Raw genomic sequence first — 18,429 nt, forward strand, 5'->3', positions numbered from 1 at the left:
TGAAGTGATTTTTTGTCGTTTTGTTTGTTTCAAAATGGAGGGATGAATCGAAAATGACCTTTTATTACGCTAGCGCTGCCATTTCTACCCGAAGCCGCTAATATCAACCACAATATCCATCTCTGCCCTCTCAGGTACCCTTTTACCCCTGGGTGGAGAGAAACAATGAGTGACTTGAAGTGCCTTGCCCAAAGGGCACACGAACCACTTAGCCCCAGGCTGGACTCGAACTCACAACCTGCAGAATTACCCGCAGACCGTGACCATGAACTCGACGCTCCATATACAACGAGGCCACGGCACTATCCTCACGGGCTGTACCTTTAAACTTGGCCTGGGTTGGGTCCGAGACACGGGCCGTTGGTTTCCTAAAAGCCCCTGTCACATAGTGCCGTTCTGGCATCCCTATGGTGTCAAGACCACGTAAATTGGCAAAACTGGGCGAGGACTTGACGGCAACTGATCTATGAAAGGGGAGCTCGTGCTGGGGACTTGTGGGGGACTGCATATAGGTCGTGGTATACACTGCAAGGTCCAAACCAGTGGCGTAGCCAGGAATTTTCCGGGGGGGGGGGGCGCTGGGGGTGCTGGGGGGCTGGAACATTTCATGGGGGGCGTCATGCAGATCAATGATAATTTTTTTAAGAAACTCAAAATATCAGTGGGGGGGGGGGGGGGCGACTGGGGGGTGGCGACAAGATTTCATGGAAGGGGCTGTGGCACCCCCACGCCCCCCTTCCCCCGTGGCTACGCCACTGCAAGTACAATGTACTGGATTAAAACTTATACAGGAGATTTGGCTCCGTGGATAACGGGTCACGGTGATACTCAGGTACGGAGCTTGCCAAAAAAGTGGTCCGGCGACGTGGTTTTTCCCTGAATTTCTTGTTTTTTTTCTCTTCAATTGTCGGCTGATAAGTTGCCGATGACGCTTCGATCCCCCATTGATCATCTTAAAACTCTCAAAAAATATCCTTCAACGAGGTTGGAGCTTGAGGTGACTTAAGTATAGCCTTTCGGCAAGACCACCAGGGCTTTGAACGGCGAAGCTTTAAAAATTCATAATTGTTTTGTTTTGTTTTCAGGCGGCCTCCATAAGGGAAGCGGTTGGGGACGCTTAACATGTTTTTTTAATTATTTTATTTGGCCTAATAAAACAAAGATCATCAACGTTTGTGTGGGTTTTTTTTTTTTGAAGAATGCGTTAACCTCACAACCAGTTTCCCAAAACTTTGACAGAGTAATAAGGGGCACAATATCATCCTACGCCCACAGACCTCCCTTCAATCACAGAGCAATTAACGGACACACTGCTCTGTGGCTCTGTGCTTCTGTGGAGAAACATCACCAAACTCGACAAAAAGTGATATTTTTTATTGCATCTTCCATAATCATTTTAGATGTAACTTTCCACAGTTTGATCTGGAATGAAAACAATCCTCGGAAAGAGTTCCATACCTGGACATCAGTTGACATCCTGTGCACAAACCCTATACTGTATGAGACTGGTCTGAACAATTCCAAATGCTACAATATTTTCCCTACATTTAGGGCATATCATCACTTTCGGATGACCGATAGGTCACTGCACGGAATTTTCTTTTGTGATGTCCATGTATGGAATTTTCCTAAATCATCGACAAAACAGCAAGGGATTCTGCATACTCATTAACCCTAACCGAACCCAACCCATCAAAGTTGAACAACAGGTTTTGTTGAAATCTGTTGGGACAGTACCCCTAAACTGATGGTCTTTTACACTGGGGTTGGCATACCTATTTCCAACAGTGTGGGTGGGTGGGTGTGTGTGTGTGTGGGTGAGTTTGAGCTTGTCTTATATACGCAGTGTGGACTTCCGAACAAAAGACGTCCACATAATGTAGGTAGCACCGACGAAGTGTGGACTTGCCCACGTCCACACAGTGTTTCCCCATTTCTGGAAAACAGGTTTAGAGGCATTTTTGGGTTAGGTTTATCTGTAGCAGAATAAAGAGAAACACTAAAGGGAATCATTGAAAAACTAGAGGTTGTGGTTGTGAACAACCACAGAGCTGTTCCCAGTTTTGATTCTCTATTGGACCATAAACAAAATGATTTAATGATTAACAAAAAAATGAAAGTAATAAATTGAAATTATTACTTTTAAAGATTCCACTTCCGGTACAACCTTTTAAATATTCATGACGTCATGACATGACAATAATTATGTGCACATTAATAATAATGCAAGAAAATTATCTGTCAATATAGCTTTGTATTAATGTGAAGTTTCAACCTAATCAGATTAATAATTCATGAAATATGATTCAGGGGTCTAAAATTACCACTTCCGGTTAAACCAGAAGTGAAGGTCACATGACCTTGACATATCAATTTTCATCTATAACACATCCCTGTCTGTATACCTACTACATTTGAGATCAATCGGTCAAATAGTTCTATAGTTATAAGACTGTAAAGAGTGTCTCATTAAATATTCATGACGTCATAACATGACAATTTATGTGCACAGTAATAATAATGCAAATAATTATCTGTCAATATAGCTTTGTATTAATGTGAAGTTTCAACCTGATCAGATTAATAATTCATGAAATATGATATAGGGGCCTAAAATGACCACTTCCGGTAAAACCGGAAGTGAAGGTCACGTGACCTTGACATATCAATTGTCATCTATAACACTTCCCTGTCTGTATAACCTACCAAATTTGAGATCAATCGGTCAAATAGTTCTATAGTTATAAGGCTGTAAAAATTGAATCTATAAATAGATGTCACGTGACCCCTGATGACGTCACGATGACAACAAGTTTCGGCATACATCTTCAGATGATGGTTAATGACTATGCTGAGTTTAAAGTTGATCGGATTTAAAATAGTTCCCAAAGTGTCTTGTAGAATAAAAACGTGTGATATTTTTATTGAAATTGCATAAGTGTCCAACTTCCCCTAAAGCAGAACAAAAATCACTGAGACAAGTCTACTGATTGGCGAATGGGGGCGCCATTCACTTTATATGGTGTGCCGTTATATTTTTTTGGTGACGCGCAGCTGTCTTTATTTTGATCCCGTAAAAGTGTTCAGGCACAGCCTAGCCTGCGCGCCCGTACAACCGTTAAAGTTATGTACTGCCCTCTTTTGGCGAGAATGAAGGGACGTAATGTACATTGAACGACGTTTCAAAGCCACGTGTACGTGCTATACAATTGTGCATGGTTTAAAGCTCTCTACCGCAACTTGGGCAAGGGTATTTTTTGCCGACGTCGCGTCAACTGTGTGAACAATTTGACAAGCTGGGAACTTGGCACTGTTGAGGCAAATGTTTACGCTATCATTTAATGGGCAATTCAAGATTATATCTGTACGGATTGATTTTTCAGGAATTTTCTAAGGAAAAAAGGTCTTTTCATTATAACTTCCGTTCTGATGACGTCATACACCTTAAACTTCGCACACGTCTTAAGTGGGTCAAGGTCATCATGTACACCAATATTTAGGCGATTCTGACAAACTTCGCCACAGACATCTATTCAAAATACATTTTTGCTAATTTTCAACCTGTCGCTAGAGGGCGCTCGAAGATTGCATGACGTCATTGGTAGATGATTCGAAGAATACTTTTAGCCAAAAGACTAACACCGTTAAAAGCAAGTTCATATCTATTATCATTTTCAAATAATAAGCCACTTCCGGTTTTGGCCTTTTTCGACCGGAAGCAAGGGTCACGTGATTTCACGCACACTGAATGAAATAAAGACCTCAACCTACTCTACCACTTGCCGGCAACAGAATGCTGCGGACGCGTACGGTTGATTTCTTATACATTTTTAAATATTAAATGTGTCACAATTTAATTGCCTATAAATAAACACCGGATGACGTCATCATGACGTCATCATTACACAATGTTGTTTGAATTAGGGTCTTTGCTTGGACAAAGATTGGTGTAAATGAATTACTGGCAAAGAGTTCAAAATGCCCTCTGAAAATCGGCATTTTTTTAAAAATTTCTGTGTACAAAGTCTATGGGAAAAATTAAATATTCAAAATTCAATAATAAATCACGTGATGACGTCAGCATGACGAAAAGTTGCGGCATACATCCTCAGATGATGGTTAATAACTATGCTGAGTTTAAAGTTGATCAGATTTAAAATAATTGCCAAAGTGGCTTGTAGAATAAATACGTGTACAAAACCTATGGGGAAAAGTGGAAAAAGAAAAAAAAAGAAAACTAGAACTATGTGGTTGTGAGTGAACAACCACAGAGCTGTTCCCAACATGTTTTTGATTGTCTATTGCAGAGTACAAAATGATTCAATGATTTGTTCTAAACAAATGTTACATATTAAATTGAAATTATAATATGAATCGGTGATGGACTTGTTCGGGACACATTTTCCGAAGAGAAGCTGGTTGGGTTCTGAAAACATAAAATTGAAAACATATTTTTGGGAACAGGTCTGTTTGTACGAGATATAGACATATAAGTAGAGATCTATGTCTGTTTGCAACAGAAGATAGGGCTTTTCCGCATTATGATATGTTGTCATCAATAATACGTCCCTGACTATGCATGAACATAAAATCTGTCAAAGCTAGCCGGAAATCGGCTAAAACGGTCACTGTGGACAGGATTTGACCTCAGCAACACCTGCGCTGCGCGCGGGCTGACTGACATACGATATGTACAACGTACGTGCATGTACATGTACATGTACATTGTGGACGTCCTGTGCATGTTTTCAAGCAGAGGTATTGTCAACCTGAAGTTTTAAGCGTGCGCAGGGCATGTCCGAGTTTGCTTATTGCCTCGAAGCTTTGAAATGTTTTAGACCTATCCTTCAATAGACAATTAAAGTAAAAACCAATATAAAAACTGCCATGGTTGTTTTTTCAGGAATTTTCTAAGAAAAAAGGGTCTTTTCATTATAACTTCCGGTCTGATGACGTCATACACCTAAAACTTCGCACACGTCTTAAGTCGGTCAAGGTCATCATATACACCACTATTTAGGCAATTCCAACAAACTTCGCCACAGACATCTGTTCAAAATACATTTTTGCAAATTTACAACCTGTCGCTAGAGGGCGCTCGAAGATTGCATGACGTCAACGGTAAATGATTTGAATAATACTATCAGCCAAGAGACTAACACCGTTAAAAGCAAGTTCATATCTACTACCACTTTCAAATAATAAGCCACTTCCGGTTTTGGCCTTTTTCGACCGGAAGCAAGGGTCACGTGATTTCACGCACACTGAATGAAATAAAGACCTCAACCTACTCTACCACTTGCCGGCAACAAAATGCTGCGGACGCGTACGGTTGATTTCTTATGCATTTTTAAATATTAAAAGTGTCACAATTTAATTGCCTATATAATAAACACCGGATGACGTCATCATGATGTCATCATTATACAATGTTGTTTGATAGGGGGTCTTCGCTTGGACAAAGATTGGTGTAAATGAATAACTGGCAAAGAGTCGAAAATGCCCCCTGAAAATTGACATTTTTTTAAAAAAATCTGTGTACAAAGTCTATGGGAAAAATTAAATATTCAAAATTCTATAATAAATCACGTGATGACGTCAGCATGATGAAAAGTTTTGGCACACATCCTCAGATGATGATTAATAACTATGCTGAGTTTAAAGTTGATCGGATTTAAAATAATTGCCAAAGTGGCTTGTAGAATAAAAACGTGTACAAAACCTATGGGCAAAGTGGAAAAAGAAAAAAAAAAAAAAAAAAAAAAAAAAAAAAAAAAGGAAAAAAAAAAACTTTAACGAAAACAATAGCTGTTCCCAATTGAAATTGGGAACAGCTAAAAAAAAAAAAGGAAAAAAAAAAACTTTAACGAAAACAATAGCTGTTCCCAATTGAAATTGGGAACAGCTAAAAATTGGGTTGTAAGAGTTTTCACAGTTTGAGAAAAATGAGTTTTTCCACTGGTGTTCCTTAACTACACGAAAAGAAAGGAAAGTCCACACTAGGTATGTGAAACAAGTCTGGGTGTGTTACATACCCTATGTGAGCTTGTCTTACATACGCAGTGTGGACTTCCGAACAAAAGACGTCCACATAATGTAGGTAGCACCGACGTTGTGTGGACTTGCCCACGTCCACACAGTGTTTCCCCATTTCTGGAAAACAGGTTTAGAGGCATTTTTGGGTTAGGTTAATCGGTAGCAGAATGAAGAGAAACACTAAAGGGAATCATAGAAAAAAAATTGGGTTGAAAGAGTTTTCACAGTTTGAGAAAAATAAGTTTTTTCACTGGTTTTTCTTAACTACACGAAAGCAATGGAAAGTCCACACTAGTCATGTGAAACAAGTCTGTGTGTGTGCGTGTGTGTACAATTTCCCATGTGGGTGTTGGAATTTGCCAGAATGGGTATGGTTCTTAGTAAGGGGAGTCAGGTTGGCATAGTGGTACTTTCTTCACCTTCCACCGCAGCTGTGACCCGGGTTCGAATCCCGCCTGTGCCAACATGTGGATTGGGTTTTCAGTCCCTGCCTGATTCCATGGGTTTTCCCCAGAATATTCTTCTGGGCTTTTCCTCCCACCTCTAAAACTGTAACTTCTTCTCATTGCCTTCTCTCCACAGGTTGCTTCAGGCTTGCGAGCTACAGTGCCTAGGGCGCTTTTGAGGAATCCTTGGTTTCATTACCAGAAATGATTAATAATAATAACTTAGGCTGGGGAGTTAGGGGTTAAGAAATACAAATGTTCTGACCTCTACTGGACAAACTACTAAACATGTTGCAAAGCAATCCCCGAGCACATGACATTGGTCTTATGAAAATTTAAATTTTCAAAAACCAGGAGCCAATTGCATAGAACCGTTGGGCAAACTGCAAATTGTGGTGAGATTGAAGATCCACTCATATCTATTTTCTATTTAAATCCCAAGTAAAGTAGACTAGTAGGTGCGTTTTCGAAACGACTGGCTTCGGCTTCGGCTTCGTCTTCGGCTTAAGGAGATTTTAGGCCCCCAACTTCTGGAACTCCAGCTACATTTTGGTGCCTGTTATGCTTCAGGAACATTCAATCGGTTGATGTGAAGCCAAAAATGGAATATTTTTGTTTAGTTTGCCTCTCAGTGATTCAGAAGTTGGAGGTAAAGCCGAAGCCGAAGCCGAAGCAAAGATTTCGAAAACCCCCCTAGAACAGCAAAAATAACTTCCTACTCATTAGACTGCGTTCAAATAAACAGTTTAAGCATTCAGGCAGCATTTTTTCTCAAGTATACTGTTAAATTGTCAGCTACAATTAAAGTACACATGTTCATAGATCAGATTATTTGTGATCACATGAATAAGTTGAAAAAAAAAGAAGCTTTATTTACATGTCTTGAATATGAATGATTTGCCACCTGCGTGAACCATGGCATGTCTTTTTAGACTGCCTTGCCGAAAATAAGCTTTACCACAGGTGGCACAAACGAAGGGTTTCTCGCCAGTGTGAACCACAACATGTCGACGCAGTTCTTTTTGCTCAGCAAAGGCTTTACTGCATGTCTCACAAACAAATGGTTTCTCATGAATTCTCTGATGTGGTTGAAGATATGATTGATGGGTAAAAGCTTTGCCACAAGTTGCACAAACGAATGGCTTCTCCCCGTTGTGAATCCTGTTATGACTTTTTAGATAAGTAAAGAATATTTTTTTAAAGAATAATTCCCAAAACTTTGACAAATTAATAAGGGGCACATTATCATCCTACGCCCACAGACCTCCCTCCAATCATAGAACAATTAAGGGACAAACTTGTCTGTGCTTCAATGGAAAAACATCACCAAACTCGACAAAAACTGTTTAAGATATCTTTTTATTGAATCTTGCATATCATTCTAGATCATAGATGTAACTTTCCACAGTTTGATCTGGAATGAAAACAATCCTCGGAAAGAGTTCCAGACCTGGACATCAGTTGACATCCTGTGCACAAGCCCTATGAGACTGGTCTGAACAATTCCAAATGCTTCAATATTTTCCCTACATTTAGGGCATTTCGGATGACTTTCGGTCACTGCACAGAATTTTCTTTAGTGATGTCCATGTATGGAATTTTCCTAAATCATCGACAAAATAGCAAGGGATTCTGCATACTCATTAACCCTAACCGAACTCAACCCATCAAAGTTCAACAACAGGTTTTGTTTAAATCTGTTGGGACAGCACCCCTAAACTGATGGTCTTTTACACTGGGGTTGGCATACCTAAGTCCAACAGTGTGTGTGTGTGTGTGTGTGTGTACAATTTCCCATGTGGGTGTTGGAATTTGCCAGAATGGGTATGGTTCCTAGTAAGGGGAGTCAGGTTGGCGTAGTGGTACTTTCCTCACCTCCACCACTGTGACCCGGGTTCGAATCCCGCCTGTGCCAACATGTGGATTGGGTTTTCAGTCCCTGCCTGATTCCATGGGTTTTCCCCAGAATATTCTTCTGGGCTTTTCCTCCCACCTCTAAACTGTAACTCTTCTCATTGCCTTCTCTCCACAGGTTTCTTCAGGCTTGCGAGCTACAGTGCCTAGGGCGCTTTTGAGGAATCCTTGGTTTCATTACCAGAAATGATTAATAATAATAATAATAATAATAACTTAGGCTGGGAAGTTAGGGGTTAAGAAATACAAATGTTCTGACCTCTACTGGACAAACTACTAAACATGTTGCAAAGCAATCCCCGAGCACATGACATTGGTCTTATGAATATTTAAATTTTCAAAAACCAAGGGGCCCATTGCATAGAACCGTAGGGCAAACTGCATATTGTGGTGAGATTGAAGATCCACTCACATCTATTTTCTATTTAAATCCCAAGTAAAGTAGACTAGGAGCGTTTTCGAAACGACTGGCTTCGGCTTAAGGAGATTTTAGGCCCCCAACTTCTGGAACTCCAGCTACATTTTGGTGCCTGTTATGCTTCAGGAACATATTCAATCGGTTGATGTGAAGCCATAAGTTGGAATATTTTTGTGTAGTTTGCCTCTCAGTGATTAAGAAGTCGAAGGCAAAGCCGAAGACGAAGCAAAGATTTAGAAAAACCCCTAGAACAGCAAAAATAACTTCCTGCTCATTAGACTGCGTTCAAATAAACAGTTTAAGCATTCAGGCAGCATTTTTTCTCAAGTATACTGTTAAATTGTCAGCTACAATTAAAGTACACATGTTCATGGATCAGATTATTTGTGATCACATGAATAAGTTGAAAAAAAGAGCTTTATTTACATGTCTTGAATATGAATGATTTGCCACCTGCGTGAACCTTGGCATGTCTTTTAAGACTGCCTTGCCGAAAATAAGCTTTACCACAGGTGGAACAAACGAATGGTTTCTCGCCAGTGTGAACCACAACATGTCGACGCAGTTCTTTTTGCTCAGCAAAGGCTTTACTGCATGTCTCACAAACAAATGGTTTCTCATGAATTCTCTGATGTGGTTGAAGATATGATTGATGGGTAAAAGCTTTGCCACAAGTTGCACAAACGAATGGCTTCTCCCCGGTGTGAATCCTGTTATGAGTTTTTAGATAAGTTTTTTGGGTAAAACCTTTACCACAGGTCTCACAACGGAACGGTTTCTCACCAGTGTGCACCTTGACATGTTGGTGTAGACGACACTGTCGATTAAAAGCTTTACCACCACAGGTCTCACAAAGGAATCGTCTCTCACCAGTGTGAATCCCCTCATGATAATCTAGACTTTTTTGATAAGTGAAGGCTTTACTACAGATCTCACAAACAAATGGTTTCTCACGAGTGTGCACCCTATTGTGTTGGTCAAGATTGCCTCGTTGACTAAAGGCTTTTCCACAGGTCTGACAAACGTATGGTTTCTCATTAGTGTGCACTCTCTTATGTTGGCGTAGGCCAAACTTTCGAGTGAAAGCTTTACCACAGATCTCACAGACGAATGGTTTTTCACCCGTGTGAATCCTGTCATGTCTGTTCAGACCGTTTTGCGATGCAAAAGTTTTACCACAGGTGACACAAACAAATAGTTTCTGACCAGTGTGAACCCAGCCATGTCTGTTTAGACTTTGTCGGTGAGCATAAGCTTTACCACAGGTCACACAAACACATGGTTTTTCACCAGTGTGAACCACGCCATGTCGACACAGATCTTTTTCCCGAACAAAGGCTTTATTGCAAGTCTCACAAACAAATGGTTTCTCACCAGTATGAATCTTCTGATGTTGTTGAAGATTACTTTTGCGCGTAAAAGCTTTACCACAAGTTGCACAAAAGAATGGTTTCTCCATAGTGTGAATCCTGTTATGAATGTTTAGACAAGACTGTCGATTAAAAGCTTTACCACAGGTCTCACAAACGAATTGTCTCTTACCAGTGTGAATCCTCTCATGATAATCTAGACCTTTTTGATTAGTGAAGGCTTTACTACAGGTCTGACAAACGTATGGTTTCTCATTAGTGTGCACTCTCTCATGTTGGCGTAGACCAAACTTTCGAGTAAACGCTTTACCACAGATCTCACAAACGAATGGTTTCTCATCACCCGTGTGAATCCTGTCATGTCTGTTCAGACCTAGTTGTGATGTAAAAGTTTTACCACAGGTGATACGAACACGTAGGTTCTGTCCAGTGTGAATCCTGCGATGACTGTTTAGACTTTTTTGGTGAGCATAAGCTTTACCACAGGTCACACAAACAAATGGTTTTTCACCAGTGTGAACCCTGTAATGCCCTTTTAAATCAGTTTGCCTATTAAAAGTTTTACCACATAATGAACAAATGAATGATCCGAGTTCACCAGTGTGAATCCTCTCATGAGTACGTAGATTACTTTGATAAGTGAAGGCTTTTCCACACCAGTCGCAATAGAATGGTGTTCCACCAGTGTGCACCCTGTCATGTCTGCGTACATCCCTTCGCCGTGTAAAGGCTCTACCACATTTTTCACAAACAAATGGCTGCTGCCCAGCGTGCACCATCTTATGATAGCGGAGTACGTTTCTGAGAAAAGGCCTTTCCACAGGACCTCGGAGGTACCAGTATGTTGATGCAGAGTACACTTCTGAGAAACGCCTTCACCAAAGGTTACACTAACAAACATCTAGGTTTCTCTCCTGTGTGTGACCCTTCAAGGTTTTGTAGCCCATTTGCCCAGTAAAAGCTTTAACGCAGGTAGGTTGCACGAATAATTGCTTCTCCGTCACGTGCATCGTTATGTGCTAGCACATCAATGATCAAGTATCCTGTCAAATAGAGATTCCTCACTAGTTTGAATGCTGTTGTGCTGTTGAAGACGACTGCACTAAGTTTTTGTGAACCAAAGGCTTTATCACAGGTCATCCATACAAAGGGTCTGTTCCCTGTGTGTATGATTGCTCTGGTCCTGTTCAAAAGTGCTTATCTTTACGGCCAAGTGAAATACTGCATGGAATCCTGCGACTATCTGTCCGACTGAGGAAGCATCATCTCCGGGATTTGATGTTACCCTCCCCTTCATTGATCCGAACCTCTTCAGATCAGACAGGGCTCTGCTGTGAGTGTTGTCACCTGTAGACTGTGCTGTAAATAGAAAATAAAACATACAGAGTTTACTGCAAGCCTCACAATGCTGCTTTACCATGTATTTGGATCCCGTCTACAACTCAGTCGGTGTGAACTGTTGCATGCTCTAACCATTCCAACTCCATCAAAATCCATCCCCCCACTCCCATGGGGGGAATTTGGTAGGCAAGCAATGAGTACCAACTTACCAAGTCAATCAAAATCCACCTACATTGTACAGTAGTGGTGGTCTTGTGGTGGATTGCAGTGGATTGCAGTGGATTGCAGCGGATTTGGTCCTGCAGCATTATTTAAAGCAGGGTCGTGATTGATTTTGGTGGACTTGGTCTACTACATGTACTTATAGTAAAAGCCACTAGGGTGTTAAAGGGTTAAGGCGCCCCTCCCCCCCCCCCCCCAGAAAAATAATTCTGCTTCTGGTTTCCCTACCGAACCCTAATTTTGAAAGCCCCTACTGAGAAAAAACCCCAAGAACATCAATTTTCCCTTTTACCCCTGATTACACGCAGATGCCTCCATATGATCAGACACAAAAACATTGCAAAACAAATTCCCTACCTACATTGTTCCTACCCTATTTCAAAAACCATTCAATCGGAAGCAGAACTCATTTTTTTTTTTGCTTAACCTTAGTAAAGCAAAGTCATGAAAGTACATGCTCACACAGCTGGCGGCAAGTTACGAGGTCACCGGCCTCCCCCCCCCCCTCTAAAAAGTTGCAGAGGAAAAGAGGGGGGGGGGGGGTTCTCGTGCCTGTTAAAATCCTACAATCAGGAACACTATATTAACTAAAAGGTACAAATGCACCCTTCTCATTTAAGGGAAACCGTTCCCATGTACGTCAAATTTGTACATTTTGCTAGTGCATTTTTTTTAATGGATTTTTTTTGGGGGGGGGTAGATAAAATTTTGGGAAGGCTACCCCCCCCCCCCCCCCACCTGCCCACCCCCGTAGAACTGCCACTGCCATCAGGCCCAGCTGCCGAGAGGATTCTGTTCTTGGTAAGACAGAGTTGGATGACAGCTAAAGAGTATTGATTCTGAATCTGATTGGCAATGATTGGCTGATACTACTGATATAACATTGGCTCATTCAGTTTTTGCATGCCTCGTCTTTCGCTCAGTTAGCTGGCAGAATTCCCCTAATATTATTTAATTTTAATAACAGCTAAACATGTAAAATGCATGCGGCCATTGCCCCCCCCCCCCAACATGCTAAAAAAAATTACAATTTTCTGTGCTATTTATGTATATTTGTATGCACATGTTCTGTCAAATTTAGCCGAAATTCGGCTAGAACTGATCTCAGCTAGCGCAGCATAGCCTAAACCGCAGATTATGCAGGCACAACGCAGATTTTATTTTAATGTCACAGTCACCCATACAATACAGCTCTATGCAGTCACCATGAATATGATGAACATGAATAGTGGCCGGCTATGCACTAATCTAATGCAGTCATCAGGTTAAAACTAGGCGCAATGGGCTGGCCTAAACCATCATTTCCTATCAAAACAAAGTCAGGAATCAAGAGTTTGCATTCAGTCCAATATGAAAGAGCTCCAATCGTATTTACCTGCTGTGTTTGTAGATTCAGTGAAATTCTTCTCAGAGTTGGCTCCGATATCCATTACATGTACAATAAAACAGCGCCCTCTATAGGTTCCAAATTGGTAGGCCGGTTAAAGGGAATTTGCTGCAATTTTCAGAAATGGATTGGCGGGGGGGGGGGGGGGGGGGGGCCTAGTATTACAGTTTTGTGTTCGTAGATGCTGGAAAAACCAACAAAAGCAATCATGTTCCAGGAGTATGGCTACATCCTGCATTGGATGGACAAAACAGACAAGCAAGGCAAGGAATACTCAGAACAATACAAAATCGTGTGTACTTTGCACTTTCATTTTCCCACAATAATTTCACCTCAATTTTGAACGGAAGCACACTTTCTCAGTATTGCTGGTTTTCTTTTTATTACGATCTTCACTGTCAATTTAATAAGGGGTTGATCATTTAATGAGTATAAACACAATTTACACTCACAAAATAATTTACAATGTATAAAAGTTAACTGAAAAAAATTATTAAAAAAAACCCCAAAACAAACAAATTTCAAGATTGCTTTAAATGATATTTAATGCAACTGATGGAGTTTTGTTAACACAGATTTTTGGCCTATTTACTGGGTGAACCTTAAGGTTCCAGACCAGTGCCATAGGCCTCTGTGGTAATTACATGACATGCTTCCCAAAATCATTAAAAATACTCACAACTCTCCAAGGTGTTCAACACATGCATCAAATTAAACTTAATGCATCATCGTTTATTTTCTGTTCAATTTTCGGTGGGTTATACATTTGGGAGTAATTTCAGAAAGATTTCCATATAAGAAGTTCACTAATTTTCCTCTGTATTGACTAACATGCCCCCAGATAGCAATTTCATGTCATCAAAGTCAATTTGAGCAGTGAGAAAATACAAGCATTTTCTTAGAAAACACTTAGAATTTTTCAGTCCAATCTCATAGGGTTTGTACACAGGGTGTTGAGTGAACTTCGTATATGGAAATGTTTCCGTAATTCCCATTCGAAGATGATCACCCCTAAAAATAGTCCTGAAACCCATCGCATTTTGAAAAACGATGTCAAATTGCAAAATATGGTGCTTCTAGTGCTCAATTTCACAGAAAAATACATTAAGCTCACAGCCCTGTGCAGTGCTCTCGCCCTTCTGTTTTACAAACCCTCAAGTTCATGGCCCATAAAGTGCTCTAAAACCAAAGAAATTGAGGGCATGCGAATCGTGAATTGGCTGGTGTAGGCAATTTTGGCCTATTTACTGGTCTGGACCTTTCAAGAGGGGAAATGTTACAATTTGCTCTTTTCACACTTCTGTCATGGGCATGCAGAGCCTTGATCTGGCAGCTTTGCACAATAAATATAGCCGGTTCAGTGATTCCCGTGTCGGGGTTTCAGACCACTGAACCGGCTATTTTTATAGTGAAAAGTTGCCAAATAAGGCTGTGCACGCCAAATAGCGGAGTGTGAAAAGAGCGAATTTTACCCAGATCAATGTGTGCATTTACTATAGGCACAGACAGAGCGCAACCCAGACTTTGGCCAGGTCTAACTTTTGAGATGCTCCCTAATTCACCACTGAAATATTGTAATCCTTTATAATCCTTCAAACTTGTTGTGATACACATGGAATAGAAAACTGGTCTGCCCATCTAGGTCGTAAACATAGAGCTATATTAAATTACTAGAGTGCTAACTCCTCATTCTTGCGCGCGGAGACGCTTTGAAGACGCTCTGGGCACAGACATTTTGAATTTACGTGCGTGTTTGCAGAACACAATCAAAATAGATGGATTGAAATTTCAAATTGTACTCTAAATGCAACGCGCAAGTAGAAGATACGCAAACAACTTAAGCGCATCATGACGGTTCAAAAAACGTCATGGCGAAAAGCATCTGCAGCGGAGGGCTAGGGAATGCACACACGTTGCGCTGTTTGCGTAGAGCAAAATGAAACGCTAATTTGCTGATCATGCGTTTCGGCTTTGGGCGTATCGGCTTCGATAATGCACCGGTATGGAATACAAATGCAGATACGCAAATAGCCATACAAAAGCCGTACAAAATTTCGAGTTTTCCATAGGTTTGTGCACAAGGCATTAGGCATTACTTTGTACATCGAGTTAGTGCTCTAGTAATTTAATATAGCTCTATGGTCGTACATAACTCCATACAATCGGTGAGTTGGGACAGGTAAGGTGCCTTGAGTTTCCCAGTAAAAAAAAAAAAGTATTCAGAGACCTTTTTTAGGAAAAGAATTTGCAAGAGGTAATGACTAATGAAAACAAAACTTCAATGTTGTTGACCTCAATTACACATCTTTGGTCACAAGACCGTTCTACACAGGCTTTCTCACTGGAGGAATCTTTTCATGTCTTTGTTTTTGGGCTCTGTGCGTCGACAAAAGAGGGCGCCCTTTTACCTAGCAACGACGTCCCATGGGCGGGACATTTCATTGGTTGACGCGTACTGTTCCTTGTGTGTGACGCACGTACACACAGGGATTTGTACTATGTACACCGTACACGCAGTGGCCGCACTTCGCGGCAAATGAATTGCAGTCAGGCAAGATGGCGTCGGTCGGTCACCCCCAGCTGTACTCTCTTTGCCGGTGAGGGGGTACTCGTGAACGGAGCGGATAGCAAACTTTGTTAAGGGAAAGCTCTACCACAGGGCGCAGAAATAAAATTTAATGGTTTCTCACCAGCATGTGTGTGTGTAGTTCACTTCGCTGGAAAAAGGCCTTACCACAGGTGGCACAAATATATGGTTTCTCGCCAATATGCATTCTGTCATCATGTGCGCGTAGCTCAAATCGTAAAGAAAAGGCTTTACCACAGGTGGCACAAACAAATGGTTTCTCGCCAGTGTGCACCCTGCCGTGTCGTCGAAGATTACTTTGTTCGGTAAAGGCTTTACCACAGGTTGCACACACGAATGGTTTCTCACCGGTGTGAATCTTGTCATGTTGGCGTAGATAACTTTGGGTTGTAAAGGCTTTACCGCAGGTCTTACAAGCAAATGGCTTCTCACCAGTATGAATCCTGTCATGCTGTTTCAGACTATTTAGTAACGCAAAGGCTTTACCACAAGTTGCACAAACAAATGGTTTCTCACCAGTGTGCACCCTGTCGTGTCTGCGTAGTTTACTTTGCTGACGAAAGGCTTTACCACATGTTGCACAAACAAACGGTTTATCACCCTCGTCAACCCTCTGTTGACAAATCAGCTCATGTTCTTTTGTGTCCATATTTCTGGAGTGCTTATCTCGATGGCCAATTATTCTGAAAACATCCGTCTCTGCAGAATGCTATGGGCTACGAAAGAATGACCACAACGACTGGATGTTACCCTTCAGAAGTCTCTTCGTCATTGATCCAAGTCCTTAGATTCCAGACAGAGCTCTCCCATCACTTGTCACCTGGAGACTGTGTTGAAAACAGAAATACATGTTAATTATATAAAACATACTGCAAGCGTCAAAATGCTGCTTTGTATGCCACGCATTTGGATCCCGTACAATGTCTTGTGTGCACTGAATGCTTTAATGTAAAGCAAAGTGGGCCACTCACCAGCACAGCAGGCGACAGGTTACTAGGCCAGCCCCCCCCCCCCCCCCCCCCCGGAAAAAAAGTGGCCAAAGAAAAGCCTCATAAAGAAATAAAGCTTTCGACAGCACAAAAATGTTCTAAAATTCCTCCAACGGCGCCAGGCCCAGAGGAGTCGAAAATCTTGATTCTGATTGGTTGAAACATCGGCTGTTGTTGTGCATTGACCAATCCAACCATTTCATCCTCATTTGGGAATGAAATGACGTCACGATTTAGTAAAGTGGACTCTGATTGGCTAGTGCGTGGCTTGCATATCTAGACATATCAGATGTTATACAGGAGACTTGGCTCTATGGATAACGGGTGATACTCAGACTAGGAATACATCGGTCTACCAAAAAAACTTTCAGCACGGATACCCATTGCCCTATTTCTTTCCTCTGTGGTACTAGTATCCAAATTGAGCTTGCTACAGATGGTTGCCACCACCTCACCCCAATGGTGAGAAAATTAGTGAAATCCCCTAAAAGCGGAAATGGTTTATTCTACCGCTGCCATGGCTGCACTAGTGCTGCCTCAGTGCTAGCCTTTAGTCAAGTCCCACGCGCTTATACCCGGACCATCCGGACACGTAACGCACCCCAGATGCTCGCACGTAAAAAGACTAGCACGAGCGGCGGAGCCGCGAGGGCCTTTACCATCTCGTGGAGAACGCTTATGTTTTTCTTTACATTTGTCTACCGATTTGGTAGACATGCATAATGCATTACCCGTTGTGAATTGACCAATGAAAATGCAGAATTACTAACGTAAATCAGCCATCGTCTGGCGCCAGACAGCACGTGCTGTAAAGGCCTGTAAAGGCCCTCGCGGCTCTGCCGCTCATGCTAGTCTTTTTACGTGTCAGCATCCGGGTAAGCGTGTGGGACGTGACTAAAGGCTACCTCAGTGCCAGACTGGGATCTTGAGTGCTGAAAAACATGAAAATGAAATCAGGCCACCACTGCACTCTTTGGCTGACATAATCTCCAAACATGTTTAAGACACTGTCCTCATTATTTCATTCACCAGCCAAGATTTTGTCAATATTTTGCACCTGAGAGGGAAGTCAAGTGCTATCAACTTGAGGCCAAAGACTAGATTGGTCCATGTCCAACATAGTCCAACTGTTTTAAAAGACTTACCTCGTCATTAGTTACTTGGTACTTGGTTGGTGGTCCTCCGAAATATTCCATCTAGGGAATTTAAACTGGAGTTATGTGTAGAAATAGAGACCAGTACCAGATGCCTCTGTTTTTGCAAGGTGGATTGATGCACTACAGAAGTGAGGGTTGCTGGACTGGTTTTTCAGGTGTCGGTCTTGTTTTGCTTGTGTCCCCAAAATGCCAAAATTTTCTGCGATTGTGTAGTTTGGAAATCCTTTCCTATGAGAGAACAAAATCAAATGTTATAGTTTCTGTAGCAAATATACTGGGTAAACAAAACACCGATTGTGATAAAATAAAAAACGCAGTGGCTATCGTTACGGCAGCCGTAACGCATTTCCCATTTTCTATCGTTACGGTAGTACTGCAACTTTTATAAAAACACAAGCTGATTTACCCGATCATAGATCGGGTAGGGCGTAGTGTTGGGGATGAAAATGTGGGGAATTAAATGTAAATGGGGGATATAGTTGGGGAGACATGCAGTTATAGAAAAGCAATTTCTGTGGTGTGATCTGAGGCAATTTCTGACCACTAAAATCAAAGATCATCT

General features: G+C 41.5%; 1 protein-coding gene across 1 annotated transcript; it reads right to left on the minus strand.

Annotated features, from left to right (window-relative positions):
• Positions 1-8,781: 8,781 nt before the first annotated feature.
• On the minus strand, positions 8,782-17,874 carry LOC119732368 (zinc finger protein 850-like). The gene is made up of 4 exons (XM_038205827.1): positions 17,856-17,874; positions 15,812-16,548; positions 11,470-11,543; positions 8,782-11,059 (listed from the first exon to the last, which is right to left on the minus strand). The coding sequence occupies exons 2-4, from the start codon at positions 16,368-16,370 to the stop codon at positions 9,233-9,235; spliced, it is 2,460 nt and encodes an 819-aa protein (XP_038061755.1). The 5' UTR covers positions 16,371-16,548; positions 17,856-17,874; the 3' UTR covers positions 8,782-9,232.
• Positions 17,875-18,429: the final 555 nt, after the last annotated feature.

The sequence above is a fragment of the Patiria miniata genome, unplaced genomic scaffold, assembly GCF_015706575.1.
Source record: "Patiria miniata isolate m_02_andy unplaced genomic scaffold, ASM1570657v1 HiC_scaffold_1, whole genome shotgun sequence".
Taxonomy (NCBI): Eukaryota; Metazoa; Echinodermata; class Asteroidea; order Valvatida; family Asterinidae; genus Patiria; species Patiria miniata.

What these genes read in the sequence shown, in the direction of transcription:
- LOC119732368 (XM_038205827.1), bottom strand. Translation starts at nt 16,370, where the DNA reads ATGGACACAAAAGAACATGAGCTGATTTGTCAACAGAGGGTTGACGAG. An exon ending in CATGCTGGTGAGAAACCATT is followed by an intron (nt 11,544 to 15,811) that starts AAATTTTATTTC and finishes TTCTATTTACAG; the next exon opens with CACAGTCTACAGGTGACAAC. An exon ending in TCGGATCAATGAAGGGGAGG is followed by an intron (nt 11,060 to 11,469) that starts GTAACATCAAAT and finishes AACCTTTGGTGA; the next exon opens with AGGCGTTTCTCAGAAGTGTA.